The 16,794-nt window shown below is 44.6% G+C and overlaps 1 protein-coding gene across 1 annotated transcript in view; it reads left to right on the forward strand.

The window, feature by feature from the left end:
• Positions 1-16,794, forward strand: part of AUH (AU RNA binding methylglutaconyl-CoA hydratase) — a 445,506-nt gene that overhangs the window by 381,550 nt on the left and 47,162 nt on the right. The window contains exon 7 of the mRNA XM_082264199.1: positions 6,438-6,625. Coding sequence (XP_082120325.1) covers positions 6,438-6,625 — 188 coding nt within the window. The remainder of the gene's footprint in view (positions 1-6,437; positions 6,626-16,794) is intronic.

The following is a 16,794-nucleotide window of genomic DNA, read 5'->3' on the forward strand; positions in this document are numbered from 1 at the left end:
TCTGTTATACGAGCCACCTCATCCCAGAAACTCCTTATTGCTGGGCACGTCCAAAAAATATGCACCATTGTTCCACCCTCCTCTCCGCATCTCCAGCACCTATCCTGATGTTTCCTATCCATTCTGTGTAGTGTTGCTGGAACACGGTACCATCTAGCTAACACCTTATAACTGATTTCTTGATATCTACTAGCTATGGATACCTTATGAGTCAGTCTCAAGATTTTATTTATTTGTCGCTGATTAAAGGAGATACCTAATTCTCCTTCCCATTTTTGCAGGAATTTAAGTGGTTCCGAATCACGCGATGTCCCCAGAAGTGCATATATATGTGATAGTGCATGTGGTATTCTCTCCTCTGCTCTACATAAAGTCTCAAATGGCGTTAGGGGGCGTGGGATATAGCCTGTCTTCTGCATTTGTTTTAAATAATGTCTAACCTGGTAGGCACTGAATGCATCTAAATTTACTTCGGGCCATGCTAGCATTTCTGTCATCGTAGGTGGTTCCCTGTGGGTCCATATGTCACACAATCGTCCTCTACCCCCATTAATTAAACCTATAATTTTAGCATTCGTTCTACCAGGGGGAAAGTTTATGTTATCCCCTAAGGGGGTCATTGGTGATATTGTTGGTGCTACCGAGCTATTTTTTTGTGCTTTAATTGCTTCGCTTACCGTCGCCCCTATCGTCGGATGTAAATGTATTTTATCATTTTTTAATATCGGAGTCCATGGGGCTAAGGCCACTGTTGTATTCATGGCCTCCCTTTCCAATTGCACCCACTGTTTAAAGGTCCCACTGCCGTGCCATTCCATCACTCGCGTCAGGTGCGCTGCTCTATAATACCGCAACAGATCCGGTAACCCTACTCCTCCTCTCACCTTCGGGAGGGTTAAGATCTGCATCCCTATTCGCGGGGATTTTCTGGCCCACACAAAATTTCTGAACACTGCCCTTGCCTGTACAAAATATGTCATCGGGATTGCTATCGGAACAGCCTGGATAGCATACAGTAACCTAGGTAATACGTTCATTTTCACTGCGCTGCATCTCCCAAACCATGACAAAAATAGTGTCTGCCATCTTTGTAGATCTGCTTTAATAGATTTTAAGAGTGGAATGAAATTTGCCTCAAACAAGTCCTTCGGATCTGCTGTAATGTGAATCCCCAGATACACCACCGATTTCTTATTCCACTGAAAGGGAAAGGAAGATCTCATATGGTTCCATCTAGTCCCTAATATAGACACATTCAATGCCTCTGACTTCGACACATTTATTTTGAAGTACGATACTTCCCCATACTCTCTGATAGCCTTTAGGATTGATGGTATTGTTCTGTCAGGGTTTGTAACATAAAAAAGCAGGTCATCTGCGTAGGCTGCCACTTTATGTTGACCTCTACCCACTTGTACGCCCTCTATTTCTGCACTTTGACGGATTTTGCACAGTAAAGGTTCTAACGCCAAGACAAAAATCAACGGCGATAGGGGGCAGCCTTGTCTAGTGCCATTTTTTATCTTGAAAAAACTTGAGCACCAACCATTTGCCCTTACTGCCGCCGTAGGACCGGAGTACAATGATAGGATACACGTCATCATCCATTCCCCTAGGCCTAAGTGTGACAGGGTGGCCCGGATAAAATTCCATGCCACCCTGTCAAACGCCTTTTCCGCATCAACTGATAGCAGCATCATCGGGATTCTCCGCAAACGCACATTATATATCAAATCTATTGTTCGAATAGAGTTATCCCTTGCTTCTCTTGTAGGGACAAAGCCGACCTGGTCGAGATGTATTAATTGTGGTATATATGGCAGGAGTCGATTTGCCAATATTTTAGAAAACAACTTGGTGTCTAAATTTAATAATGAGATTGGGCGGTAACTCCCGCACACCGCGGGGTCCTTCCCTTCTTTCTGGATCAATGTGATGTAAGCTCTCAGAGAATCTGTCGGCATGACCCCTCCCTCCCCGATGTAATTTAGATGTTCCAAAAGGGGGGTCTTTAAATTTGAAAAAAATTGCTGATAGTATAACAGTGATAGTCCATCTGGACCTGGGGCCTTGTGTGGTTTTAACTGAGAGATAGCTGTTTTTAGTTCCTCTTCTGTTATCTTTCCTTCTAATGCCAATGCCTGTTCTGCATCCAGCGATGGCATATCTGTCTTTTTGATATAATTGATCGCCTCATCGAAGCCAGCACCCCCCCTATCAACTGATTCCGATGAGGCGATGTCATATAACTTCTGGTAGAATTTGCTAAATTCTTCGGCAATCTCTGATGATCCATATTTCATTTGTCCCCCGCCTGTTTGAAGTTGTGCAATTACCGTCCGTTTCTGGGGCCCCCTTAGGGCTCTGGCTAACATAGTTCCTGGTTTATCCGAATATTCGTAGTAATGTCTTTTTTGTGACACCAGTACGCTCATGGCTTTTTCATAAAGTAACTCGTTGAGTTTTTCCCTGGCCGCAGTCAGGGGCACTAGATGTTCCATCGCCATCGATCTTTTATGAGTGGCGCTTAATTCTTCTATCTGCGCTAGCAGCTCTGAGATCTTCTCCTCCCTTTCTCGTTTACGTTTTGCTCCCATTCTAATCAACACTCCCCTAATGACGCATTTGTGGGCCTCCCATATGTTCGACGGAGTAACTTCTGGTGTTTTATTTTCCTGGAAATATTTTGTCAGTTCTGCCTCTAACTCTGCTCTTATCTCTATTCCTTGCACCAGTGATTCATTCAGTCTCCATGATGGTGGCTTTACTGGACCTGCCTCAAAGTTAATTATAATGTGGATGGGGGAGTGATCCGACATGGAGAAAGAGCCAATCTGTGAGGCCACTACTCTAGACAGATCGCCCCTTGAAATTAGGATGCGATCTATTCTAGAGTACCTATTATGTACTGACGAATAGTAGGTAAAATCTTTTTCACTTGGATGCATAATGCGCCAGGGATCGACTAGGTTGAGGAGTGTGATTTCCTTACTAAGTTTTTTAAGTCGGGCATATGAGAGATGTGATGTACCTTGTGATGTATCTAAGAGTGGCTCTGCAGCGTAATTAAAATCCCCCCCCATGATTACCAGCCCTTCTTGAAAGTTTAACATTATTGGTGCCACCAGTGTTAAGAATGAAATCTGATTCTGGTTAGGGAAGTACACATTAATCATAGTAATCAGCCTTTCACCTATCTTACCCTTTACCATCAAGTATCTTCCTTGTGGATCAATACAAGTTTCTAAAAATGTCCATGGAACCTCTTTGGCCACCAATATGCTAACCCCTTTTGATTTAGGAATAGGGGTGGGGGCGTGATAAGACCATGGGAAATCCTTATTTTGTAATTTTGGGATAGATTCTTTTTTAAAATACGTCTCCTGGCAGAAAACTATCTGCCCATGGTTTCGTCTCATGTCTGCCAGGAAGCGTATTCTTTTTTCAGGTGTAGACAACCCTCTAACGTTTAATGACATAATTTTCACTTCCTGCATTTTTCCTGTCTCAAATGATTCTAACCAATTTACTACTTTACTTCTGAATTTTCTTACTCAGCTGTCTTCCTCCCTTTGTCCCCTCCAAGTGCCAATGGCTTTAGGGCTTACTAGGCCTAGGATTTATCCAAAGTCGATAAACTGATCCCTCTGTACAGAAAGCCCCCTAGACCTACTCAGACCTAATAGAGACAGGGGGAGACCGAGTAAAAAAAAGGGACAGAGAGAGAAAGAAAAAAAAGAAAAAAGAAAAAAAAAAAAAAAAAAAAAAAAAAAAAGAGAAAAAAAAAAAAGACAGAACAACCCCCCCCTTTTCCACCCCCCCCCCCCAAAGAAGTGCCAGTGGAGCGTGATCCTATTGGTCGACTCTCGACCCTGCGTAACTAGACGCAACCTATTTGGGTGGGCAAATCCGAGGATTCATACCGTGAACAGGAGCAAATCTAACACAACCCACAATATCTGTATCTCCTAATGAGTTGACAAATTAACATAAGCCTGTAGGTGCATTCATTTCCTCCAGTTTAGGATATAAAGAAAAAAACAAAAAGAAAAAGAAAAATGAAAGAAATAAACACACCGACCTCTGCAGGTCCATGTACCCTAGGCATCCGCCCCTGTGTTGCTATCTCTAGGGAGGATTGGGGTTCCCGTATATATTCCCCCCTACCTATACATTCCTGTATCCACCCGCTGTATCAGGATCCCTTTTCTTTTGTAATTACCAAACACATTATTTAACTCCTGAGCCCCCCTAGCTACCTAGTATTGGTGATCCTCCTCCCTCGACCCCCTCCCCCTCCACCATATCACGTATGTGCCCCCTCTGACCTGCTCTGTGCCTCCTATTGGAATTACTCTACCTTTTCTAATCACTCATCTGCTCGTTTCCAAACTCATAGGGCTCCTACTTTCGAAGACCATGCCCAGAGAGTTTTAGACCCAAGAGAGGAACCAAAGCACTAGACCAGCAGGACACCGAGGGGGATAAAGAGAGAACACAAATATAAAGGAAAGAGAACACCGCAAATTACTGCCCTTGAATACCAATTAATCCAGAATAATCATGGCTCCCCAATTACCCCTGGACCCGCATCCTCCCCCGACCGTGACCCCAAGTCAATCCCAGATTAGTCATATATGACTTATATTAATAATAGCTTTATTCTTGTATTGATATTCCTGGGTTCTACTTAAAAGCTGAGGGGCCCAGCCAGTCAGTGACCCTGATCGGCTGAATCTCTAGGAAGGCAAAAAGTCCTGGCAGTTGATCAGGCCAGCGCAGTGTAAAGGTCAGTTCCCCTTTCTTGACTTTTAGATGAAATGGGTGACCCCAGTGATAGATGGCCCCTGCCTTCCGAATTTCCTCCAGTAGGGGTTTCACTGCTGCTCGCATTCTTAGGGTGTTGCTTGATAGATCTGGTAAGAGCCGGATCGTTGCCCCTTCAAACTCAAAGGGGCCCCTATCCCATGCCTTCCTCATTATTTTTTCTTTTAGGGCGTAAAAATGTACCCTAGCCAGGACATCTCGTGGGTATCCCTCGCCCATGCTCCTTGGAGCCCTTACTCTGTGGACCCTGTCCATCTCAATTGCCTCCAACTGGGGTCTGTCCAGAAGGCTATTAAAAATCTCGGTCATTTTGGCAGATAGGTTGGGTCCCTCCACTGTCTCAGGTAGCCCTCTTAGGCGTATGTTATTCCGCCGATGCCTATTTTCTCCATCATCTTGTTGCAGCTGTATCATGATTAGCTGTTTGGCAAATGATCTCTGCGAAGACTCTATGCTCTCCACTCTCTCTGCCATCTGGGCCTGGTCTTTTTCCACCCCCTCTATCCTTCCATCCATTTTCTGTATCTGACCCCTTAAAGAGTTGATTTCGCTGGTTAATGAGCTGACTATCGAGGCAGCCATTGCAGTTAGATCTTGTTTCGTAGGCATAAGAGATATTAACTCTTTCCATTCAGGAGACTGTATTGATAAATTTTGGGGAGGGGGGGATTGTGCCGTTGACTGTTCCTTTCCCGCCACCGCCATCTGCTCAGCTGTGTCCGCAATGTTCTGAGCCTGTAATTCCTTACTGCTGTTATTATTTTTACTGTCTTTCTTTGATCCTGTGTTCCCTGCTGTTCCAGCCTTTGTTGGAGCCATCCTATACTGTTCCTCCACTCTTTCACAACGTGCTCCCCTTAAAAAGTAAGCGGAGATATCTGTGGACCGGCCTGGTCTCTTTATATTGTACAGTTCACTAGTCTGCATAGGAAATGGGGGGGGGAGAGCAGACATTTACCAGCGTCCGTATCCTTTATCCCTCATATTTCTTAATGGGATGTTATATCTTCCAACCCCCCCCTTTCCTGAACCTCCTCCGTTTGTGAATGTACTCGTGTGGCGCGGCCAAACATACAGCTCAAGTTGTAATAGTCTCGGGACTCACCAAGGCCGGTCCCACCGTCTCTGCACGACCTCCAACGTACAGCCTGGTCGTTCCAAGACTCTCCACTCCGCTCTGGGGAAAAGGAGGCTCCACTCCGGTCTAGGCTCGGCTCCTTTGGAACGGCTGCTCTCTGGCGCGCGGTGTGTCACCACGTGTACTCCCTTCCGGGTCTGAGGGGGGAGGGTGCCGCACGCTGTCTGTTGTGGGCGGATGCCTGCCTACGGGTCTCTGGACTCTGCTACGGTCCTCCTCACGGCATCATCCTCTTGCTCCACCCTGTCTCTCTCTTCTCACTGTTTGTTCTACTCAATGTGACTTTTGTTTTGTGATGCATCAAGGCTCTGCCAAAGAGTGCAGTTACCTAATCTCAACACTGGTATACTGTATATATGTATGGACTATGTTGTTTTGTAAAATATATGTATCGCAATGTTATTCATCAAAGCTTGTAGATGTTTTTGTGAAAAAAGTATACCAATGTATACATATTTTTAAATTTGTTCAGGTGGAACACAGAGACTACCCCGTGCTGTTGGAGTGGCCGTGGCAAAGGAACTTATATTTTCTGCACGTGTCCTGGATGGTAATGACGCCAAAGTCATCGGCTTGGTCAGTCACGTTGTAGAACAGAATGATGAAGGAGATGCAGCTTACAAAAGGGCTTTGGCTTTAGCACGGGAATTCATAACTCAGGTAATAATCTTAAAGGGTAAAGAAATCTAGAATTTTAGTGATGATGAAATTAATTGTAAGAAGTGTGCAATGTACAGTGATTGTATGGACAAACTGTAATGATTTGGCATTTTATTAGTGTGTTCTTCAGACTTTATAGCTTGCACCATAAAACAGTAACCAGTTATAACTGGTGTTATAAAGCTTTACAGGTGACTTTTGGGGTAATACAGTTACAGATCATTGGGGTTTATTTACTAAAACTGGAGAGTGCAAAAGCAGGTTCACTTGTGCATATAAACCAATTGGCTTCTAACCTCAGCTTGCTCAATTAAGCTTTGACAATAAAACCAGAAACTGATTGGTTTCTATGCAGAAGTGAGCCTAAGTTTGCACTCTCCAACTTTATTAAATAAACCCCATTGTGTGCTTAAAATTTACTAACCATTTGTAGTCAGTGTAACTAAGAAGGCTTTTTCCCTAGATAGCGGTAATTCCCAAACAAAGCTCAGTTTGTTAAAATTTATCCTTATGATGAAAAATGGCTTTTCTGAGTTGTACAGAGTGGGGTGGGGCACAGGATCTCCATTTCTTACTATGGGTTATATGCAGTGTCATGGACATGCAATAGTGTCCGGCAGCTTACCTTCTCCTCCATATCTCCATTAGAGGCCTGACTTTCTTTCTGGCTGCCTTTTATCGTCTTTCCTCCCTGTATGGCTTCAACCCAGGCCATTCCAGGAATTCCATATTAACTAGTGCACTGCAGGTCTGCTTTGCTGTTCAACTTTGTTTGTTAGCTTGTGTTCCTGTCTGCCGTGTGCTACGTCTACCTTGCTGTGTACCGATCTTTGGCTTGTCTCTGACTACTCCTGTTGGCCTGTGACCCTGACCTTTGGCCTGTCTCTTGGTTACCCTCATCTGCCTGTTTGCCCCGACCTCGGCTGACCCATCACTATTCCTTGTGTCCTGAGTGGCTGCTTCCCCTCTCTTCCTACGGAGCGGGACCTGGGGGACTCCAGGGGCCGCGACCTGGGTTCAGCTGCAGCGAAGGCCATTCTCACCATTAGAGGCTCTGGTGAACACCTGCTGGGCCTTAGGCTCCATGTACACGGGACGTTGTAAATGGCCGTTTAGGAGCAGTTGGGCGTTTTTTTCAGAAGCCCCTGAACCCATCTACATTTTATCTTATCTGTCCATGTACACAGGGTCGTTTACAGTCATTTGCAGGCAGTTGAGTTCAGGGACGTTTTTTGGAACGCAATTATTTGCGTTCGAACGTGTGTTTCCTGGCGTTTCAAACGCAGAGCAGAGAAGAACAGATGAAGATTTTTAATAAACTTTCCAAAACGTCTCCTGTCATTTACATACACTACCTTTTATGGGGTGAATGGGTAGGGGTACAGTGTACCCCATACCCATTCACATAGGGAGGGGGTCCAGGATCTGGGGGGCCCCCTTGTTAAAGGGGGCTTCCAGATTCCGATGAGCCCCCTGCCCGCAGACCCCCACAACCACCGGCCAGGGTTGTGGGGATGAGGCCCTTGTCCTCATCAACATGGGGGCAAGGTGCTTTGGGGTGGGGGGTGCAGAGCTCCTCCTGCCCCAAAGCACCAACACCCCCCCATGTTGAGGGCATGTGCCCTGGTATGGTCCAGGGGGGGTGGGGCCGCTCGCTCGTCCCCTCCCCCTTCCTGCCCTACCGGGCTGCATGCTCGGATAAGGGTCTGGTATGGATTTTGGGGGGGACCCCACGCCGGCGTGGGGCTACCCTCAAATTCCATACCAGATCCGAAGGTATGGAACGTGGCCAAACGTGCAATAACGCAAATGGAAAAAGCTACTGAAAGCACGTTTTACAGCTGCTTTTTCCCAGCTTCAGAACTAGCTTTGCAGCACGTTTTTTCTAACGTCCCGTGTACATGGAGCCTTAGACTCCATGCCCTGGGGGTTCTTGGGCTCACGTTTCCTGTCCATCCGCATCAGTCAGCTATTGGGTTCACTACCTTGTGGTGCACCCTGGTCCCCAACAGGGTGCAGATGTCACCTGGCCACAGGTGACCTGATATGCAGCTACTTTCGGGTGACTGGACGCTGGAAAAAAAGCTGCTGGGATATGCCCTATATAATTCCTCCCATTCCCAGCTAACCTCAGTTTTTGCTAGTGTTCTTAAGTGATGGACCTAATCTCTCTAATGAGAGAAGCTTGCCTCTTTCCTTCTTTCCTATGGAGGTTTTCTCTCTTTGATTGGTCTTCTATCAAGTTCCCTGGCTGCACTGGATCCTGCTGTGTGCTTTCCACTGGGCACAGGGAGCTTTTATTGGTCCAGGTCCATGGTCTGCCAGTGGCAGGGCCCTGTCACTGAAGACCCATGTGGGAGTACACCCATTGTGTAGGGCAAAGCTCTGCCAGCATACAAGCTTCAATGGAGAGTACCTTTAAACATTCCTGCACAAGGTGCCAAGATTTTCTTTAGCCTATTGGGTGTATGTTTGCTGGTGACAAGCTGTCTGGTGGTTGCAGCTTGGAACCAGGAGTTGCAGTTTTAACTTGGAATCTGGCACCAGTTTACTTCACTGCCACATACTTGCTAACTGCTACTGAATCTGCGCAAACTTTCCACAAAGGTGCCCTCAGTGTACCTTCACACCATCTGTGCAGCCATTGAACTCACTACACCTATGTTGCCCCTGAGGGTTAATGAGTGTGCACACCCTGCGCTTTCCTCTTTCTGGGCATGTCTTCTGATTGGCAACAGTTCAAGCCCTCCCACATTGACACAGTACAGTAGTCTCACTAAGATAACTGGGTTCACACCAGCCTACTGTGCTTGACTCCAAGGATTTCTCCTCCCTCTCCTCCACAGTAGAGGTCATGGTTACCCCTATGGGGACAACACTTCACAGAACATTGCTGATCACAACTACAAGGGAAAAGAGTCAGATCTCAGATGGTCAAACTAGCTCAAGCTGATCTCATAGTTCCATTGGTGGTGGTAGTCCTAGCCCTATTACTTTTTATACTGAGATTTGCCCCTATTCTGACTCCCTATCTACTAGGGATGCACCGATCCGATATTGGGATTGGATATCGGCACCGATATGGCCATAATAGCTGGATCGGGGGATCGGTAAAATTAACAGATCCACGGGCCGATCCGGTTTTGCTCTTTACATAGCTGTGAGGGAGCAGAGAACAGCTTGTCAAAGAAAAAAAAAAAAAAGAGCCTTCTGCAAATGCCTGTCAGTCTCCCAGTTAAGTAAACACAATGAATACAATGTATCTTTTCTTTCCGTCTGCCAGAGGAGGGAAGTTTAACCTCTTAAATGCACAATTGTTATAAGGTATCTGCTGATACCGATCCGGAAGTATTATTTTGTTATAAGCTCACAAAACAGTACTTCCGGATCGGACTCGGGATCGGCGATTTCACAAAGCAAAAGATCGGCATCGGGACCAAAAAAGTCGGATCGGTGCATCCCTACTATCTACTAATGCTGCCACTATATCTTAGGACTGTTAAGCTGCAATACTGTTCATGTTTTTGGGTTCAGATATGCTTTACTTTTTGGAGAGACTGTAATAGTTTAGGCAATAGTTTGAGAGTTGTGTGGTGGGGGGGTTAAGGGTTTAGGTAATACTTCAGAGATAAATGTTAGGAGGGGGAAATTATAAGCTTAACTCCAGGAAACCTAAAAATTCTCCTTTGCAGTGTGGCTACACCCACATTGCAAAAGTTATATGCCCGTTTAGTCTAGGGGACAGTAACAGCGCTTTTGCTTACCCAATCCACCACTCCCCCACGTTCTGGCAGTGAACTCTCCCCTGCCATCCACAAGTCCAGTCCAGGGCTATGGGCCATCTTTGTGACAACTTTAGACTGCTGGAGCATGAAGGAGAAGAGGCTACAGGGACTGATCTAGCAGCAAGGGGAGCCTACAGTTGCAGAGAATCAGGTAAGTAGATTTCCTTTTCAAATTCCCTAGACCTAAATGAGCAGTTAACCCTTGCAGTGCGTGGGCAGCCCTACCGCAAGGAGGAATTTTTGGGCTTCCTGGAGCTTTTAATGCACTATATATTGACTTTGTACATATTTTTCTTTATTGTCAGTAGTTAAAAATACATTTTGAAAAATATTATACTTGGTTTATTTGGGTAAATATGAAATTATGCGGTTTAATATTTTGTGTTCTCCCTTTTGAGCCAGTAAGAGGCACTAGTTTCTTTTTACATTTTAAACTTTATATCATTCTCAGCTTTGCCAAAAGAAGGCACTTGTTTAGAGAATTTAGTAGCTGAATCTGAAGCATGAGTGAATGATTGTCATTAGAGCAATAGCACTTTATAGGACAGCTCAGTCTAAGAATTTTGAAAGCCAACAGTGCTTGGTTTTCTGTCATTTAGCTAAACCATAGTGCTCTGGAAATCCTTTGTTTAAATTAGGGCTGCACGATATTGAAAAAAAATCACATTGCGATATTTTTTTTCCCTCAATATATATTGCGATTTTTTTGCGGCGGATCCTCTTTGTCGCGCATGATGAATGTTGTGAATGTTGGCTGTGACTGAGCGGTGAACGCCGTGAGCAGTGGCACAGCAAACCAATGATGTGTGACTGTGCACTGTGCAAGCACGCGGAACGTGCAGCCTTCTGACCATACAGGGTTAAGGTAATGTAGGGCAGTACTGCAGCCTTCTGATTGTAACCTAAACAGGGTTAATGTTACTGTAGGGAACTGGGTGGGAAGTATCACAGCAGGTTAAGAGGACCCACTAGCAGAAGTACTCTCTCCTCCCAATACATATCCTCTTGCGCCCCCCCCCCCCCCATCATGTGTGCTACTTGCCCTTCCCGGTTACTGTGCGCCCCCTCCACTGTATCTATAACACTACACAGACCTCAGATCATCAGCGCGGCTCTGGCAGTGAAATCCCCCTCCCTCCTCCCGGGTTCCTTCTCCTGTCTGTTTACATCCGAACATGTGCAGGGGGAAGGGGATGCTCAGTGAGATGTGTGGGCTGCCAGTGGGGAGAGAGGTGTCTGCTGTTACAGCAGGAGGATCGCTGCGAGTGGGACACCGGGATGCAGATGTCCTGCGTGCCCCCTCCCCCTTCCCGTAGGAAGCGCTGTGTGTGATAGTACACACTTCTCTGCCTTCCACACTATCGCATGTCCGGCGATGTGACAATCGCCCAGGCTCACTGCACGATGTCGATGTGCACATCGAATATCGTTTAGCCCTAGTTTAAATGAATAAATGGCTTCAATGGCTTTTTGTTTGAAATTATATACCTATATATATATATATATATATATATATATATATATATATATGTATATATATAGTATAAGCAACAAGGGAATTGAGTATATTCACCGGGTAGTGGGATAAAACTCCGGGTGAATTCCCATGGTAAGAGGACTTTATTGGGCCGGTAAAGCATTGGATGAGCATTACAAGAGTCTTAAAAAGGTATAAATTTATTGATCATAAAAAATTAACATATATAGAAAAAAGATACATCTTACAGTGTTATAAGAACATACAAAAAATACACAGATAGTACTAGGACTATTCATATCAATACGCAATCATAGTGTTCGACGCATTTCGCCAGATAATGAATTGGCTTCTTCAGGAACTGGTATGATCAGGCCATAAAACCTCTAATTTAAAGATTAAAAGAAAAAGAGAAAAACATCAAAACGTCGATCATATATACATAGATTGTACATTTTTCATATTTCGCCATAGAATCAAAGCAAGGCGTTTGTGAATAACATTGTGTCATCTTGCTCACCTAGTTCATAGAGTTAACTTATTAGGACCCATGATGCCGCATCGTTGACGAAAACCAAGGTGGGAACCCCTCCGAATGATCCTAATTGAAGGATCATATAAACCTCAGATGAGGTATGGTGGACCGGACCTTCTCCATAGTTTCCCCGGTGTATGGTGACCACAGCTGTATGGCAGTTGATCATAAACTATCACCAAATTAATATATTGGGGTTCCTCATAGAACAAATAAGGATACACTGGCCAGATCGATGACTGAAAGGGGACAATAATAAATGCCCAAGGAGCTCTGCAAAGAGAAATAGAGAGGAAAAGGGGAGAAGAGGGGATAGACCTTAGTATATGTCATATACCCGTAGGTATCTAACAGTTAGCATAACAAGAAGCCCTAATGGCAAGAGCATAGGTAAGAAAAAATGAACCCAACTATATCCCAGTTTCACAGACAGATAAGAGGGTTTTTACAGGTAAAAAAAAAGGGAAGTTACCTGAAACTGATAGCGGAGTATACAACAGGTTATATGTATAAGAAACAGTTCCCCAGGTCATTACCTTCCTTAAAACTTGTGCCCATGAAGCGATCCAGACGCCGGTCCTACGGCATAAGCTGCCGCTGCTGCCGGCGTCGTCGCCTCGTGGGCATTAAATAGGGGAAGGTCCCGCCGGAAGTGAGACGCCAAGAGCGTCCCAACGTCACTTCTGGCGCGGGCGCAGTGCATAGTGCGTCACTTCCGGTAGCGGCTGAAGTTGGTATTGTAGCCGCACACAGAAGGCACAAATATCCCAAATGATGGGAGAGGACCGGGAGCCAAAGAGCGCCTTTCCTCTGCTTTGCGCCCGAATCCACCATTATGGAGAGATTAACCCATTGTGGTTCAAGGCAAAGAGCAGCATCATCGGGTCCTAGAACTGAAAAAAAGACAAAAAAGATTTTTTACATAAAATATAATAATACATATCCCACATAAACATACTATAGGAAAATAAGACCACATAGAAATCGGAATATGGCAAATGCATTCCTACTGGTCTAAATACCATTCAGCATGCACCAAAGGATGCAATAGGATAGCCAGTAGTATATATATATATATATATATATATATATATATATATATATATACCAGTGATCGACCAATATCGTTTTTTGGTTGCCGATACCGATATTTTGGCCAATGCATATCAGTATCGGCCAAAATGCCTCAATATTGTGAACATTTAAAGTTTTGCAAAATAAACACAAATGTTGACACAAATCTGTTACTGAACATGTTAATGTTTGTTTATTAACATTTTTAACGCTGCAGTCAGTGCAAATTAAACTGCTAGAAAAAAGCTAGACAACAACAAACAGCTACACAGTGCATTGGAGGAGTCAGTTTACTACTGCTGCAGTAGTGCACTTACTGCAATGATTTTAAATCACTAACTGCAGTCAGTGCAAAACTGCTAGAAAAAAAGCTAGACAGTGGGGAGTCAGTGGACTACTACTGCAGTAGTACACTCACTCACTGCAATCATTTTAAATCACTACTGCACTACTGCAGTGACTGCACTGCAGTAGTGATTTAAAATGACTGCAGCAGTGAGTGGCGCGCTACTGCAGTGGTAATCCACTGACTCCAATCCAATGTCTGGCTTTTTTTCTAGCAGTTTTGCACTGACTGCAACGCAGCGCATTCAGTGCAAAACCGCTAGACAGTGGAATGGATTGGAGTGGAGTGGACACTAGTACTATACTACTACTACACTTTCAATACTCCCAGTTAAGTAGAACAATATTATAGTGCAGAAAGCATAACATTTCAACATGCTCACTAGTTAAACGGCTTCTTTTCTTTTCATAAATTGCTGCCACTTCACTAAAAACATGCTCACTTGGTGCCAAGTAAGTAGGAGCAGAAAGGTATCTTCAAGCATGAGAAGCAAGTCTTTTGAAGCGTGCCTCATTGTCTTTCCACCACTGAAGAGGATCACTTTTTCTGTCAATTACTGGTTCCTTCAAATAGAGATAGAAGTTCATCATCCAGGCTCATTATTGCAGATTCAGAAGAATCCTCTGCATGAGGCCCCAATAAAACACTGAACGTGGCATCTATTTGACCACGATGAAGTTTCTCTTCTGTCCATTGTCTTTTTGGACATTTTTCTCCTGCATCCTGCTCTTCCACATTAGAAACCTTCTCTTCTTGACTTTTCTTTTCGGCAGGAGGAACCTCCTGCACCTTCTGTTGAATATCTTCTGTCAGCCATTGTTTTGCCTTGGCCAATACATCATCAGAAGAGAAAGGATGGTTCTTGTATCAAGGATCCAAAAGACATGCAAGCACAACATTTTTATTCTCTTCATGCTTCTCAAAACGTTTGGCGAGGCTGTCCCTCATGGCCTGCCTACATGTTTTAATGCCACGTGTGTTGGGTCCTTCATTCTGTTGAAGAAGCATCTTCAGCACTCTCACACATGAGATGACAGATGACACAGATGAGTCGTAATGACTCACCTATAGTGTCACTTCCTCTATGGGGAGGAGGGTCTCAATGACATTGGCTACAATGTCCCACTGATCAGCAGTAGGACAAGAATGTCCTCCAAGTCCATATTCACCTGAATATACAGTGGGTACGGAAAGTATTCAGACCCCCTTAAATTTTTCACTCTTTGTTATATTGCAGCCATTTGCTAAAATAATTTAAGTTCATTCTTCTTCCTCATGAATGTACACATAGCACCCCATACTGACAGAAAAACACAGAATTGTTGACATTGTTGCAGATTTATTAAAAAAGAAAAACTGAAATATCACATGGTCCTAAGTATTCAGACCCTTTGCTGTGACACTCATATATTTAACTCAGGTGCTTTCCATTTCTTCTCATCATCCTTGAGATGGTTCTACACCTTCATTTGAGTCCAGCTGTGTTTGATTATACTGATTGGACTTGATTAGGAAAGCCACACACCTGTCTATATAAGACCTTCCAGATCACAATGCATGTCAGAGCAAATGAGAATCATGAGGTCAAAGGAACTGCCTGAAGAGCTCAGAGACAGAATTGTGGCAAGGCACAGATCTGGCCAAGGTTACAAAAAGATTTCTGCTGCACTTAAGGTTCCTAAGAGCACAGTGGCCTCCATAATCCTCAAATGGAAGACGTTTGGGACGACCAGAACCCTTCCTAGAGCTGGCCGTCCGGCCAAACTGAGCTATTGGGGGAGAAGAGCCTTGGTGAGAGAGGTAAAGAGGAACCCAAAGATCACTGTGGCTGAGCTCCAGAGATGCAGTCAGGAGATGGGAGAAAGTTGTAGAAAGTCAACCATCACTGCAGCCCTCCACCAGTCGGGGCTTTATGGCAGAGTGGCCCAACGGAAGCCTCTCCTCAGTGTAAGACACGTGAAAGCCTGCATGGAGTTTGCTTAAAAACACATGAAGGACTCCAAGATGGTGAGAAATAAGATTCTCTGGTCTGATGAGACCAAAATAGAACTTTTTGGCCTTAATTCTAAGCGGTATGTGTGGAGAAAACCAGGCACTGCTCATCGCCTGTCCAATACAGTCCCAACAGTGAAGCATGGTGGTGGCAGCATCATGCTGTGGGGGTATTTTTCAGCTGCAGGGACAGGACGACTGGTTGCAATCGAGGGAAAGATGAATGCGGCCAAGTACAGGGATATCCTGGACAAAAACCTTCTCCAGAGTGCTCTGGACCTCAGACTGGGCCGAAGGTTTACCTTCCAACAAGACAATGACCCTAAGCACACAGCTAAAATAATGAAGGAGTGGCTTCACAACAACTCCGTGACTGTTCTTGAATGGCCCAGCCAGAGCCCTGACTTAAACCCAATTGAGCATCTCTGGAGAGACCTAAAAATGGCTGTCCACCAACGTTTACCATCCAACCTGACAGAACTGGAGAGGATCTGCAAGGAGGAATGGCAGAGGATCCCCAAATCCAGGTGTGAAAGACTTGTTGCATCTTTCCCAAAAAGACTCCTGGCTGTATTAGATCAAAAGGGGGCTTCTACTAAATACTGAGCAAAGGGTCTGAATACTTAGTACCATGTGATATTTCAGTTTTTCTTTTTTATTAAATCTGCAACAATGTCAACAATTCTGTGTTTTTCTGTCAGTATGTGTACATTCATGAGGAAGAAGAATGAACTTAAATTATTTTAGCAAATGGCTGCAATATAACAAAGAGTGAAAAATTTAAGGGGGTCTGAATACTTTCCGTACCCACTGTATGGTAAGAGCTTGCTTCTGCTCCAGCATTCTTTGCAGCATGTGAAGTGTTGAGTTCCATCGTGTTGGAACAGCCTGAATGAAGTTGTTTTTGGGTAGGCCAAGGTCTTCATGAATGCACCCCAGTCGCTGCTTTGCAAGGATTGA

The sequence above is a fragment of the Pelophylax lessonae genome, assembly GCF_965119305.1.
Source record: "Pelophylax lessonae genome assembly, chromosome: 1".
NCBI lineage: Eukaryota > Metazoa > Chordata > Amphibia > Anura > Ranidae > Pelophylax > Pelophylax lessonae.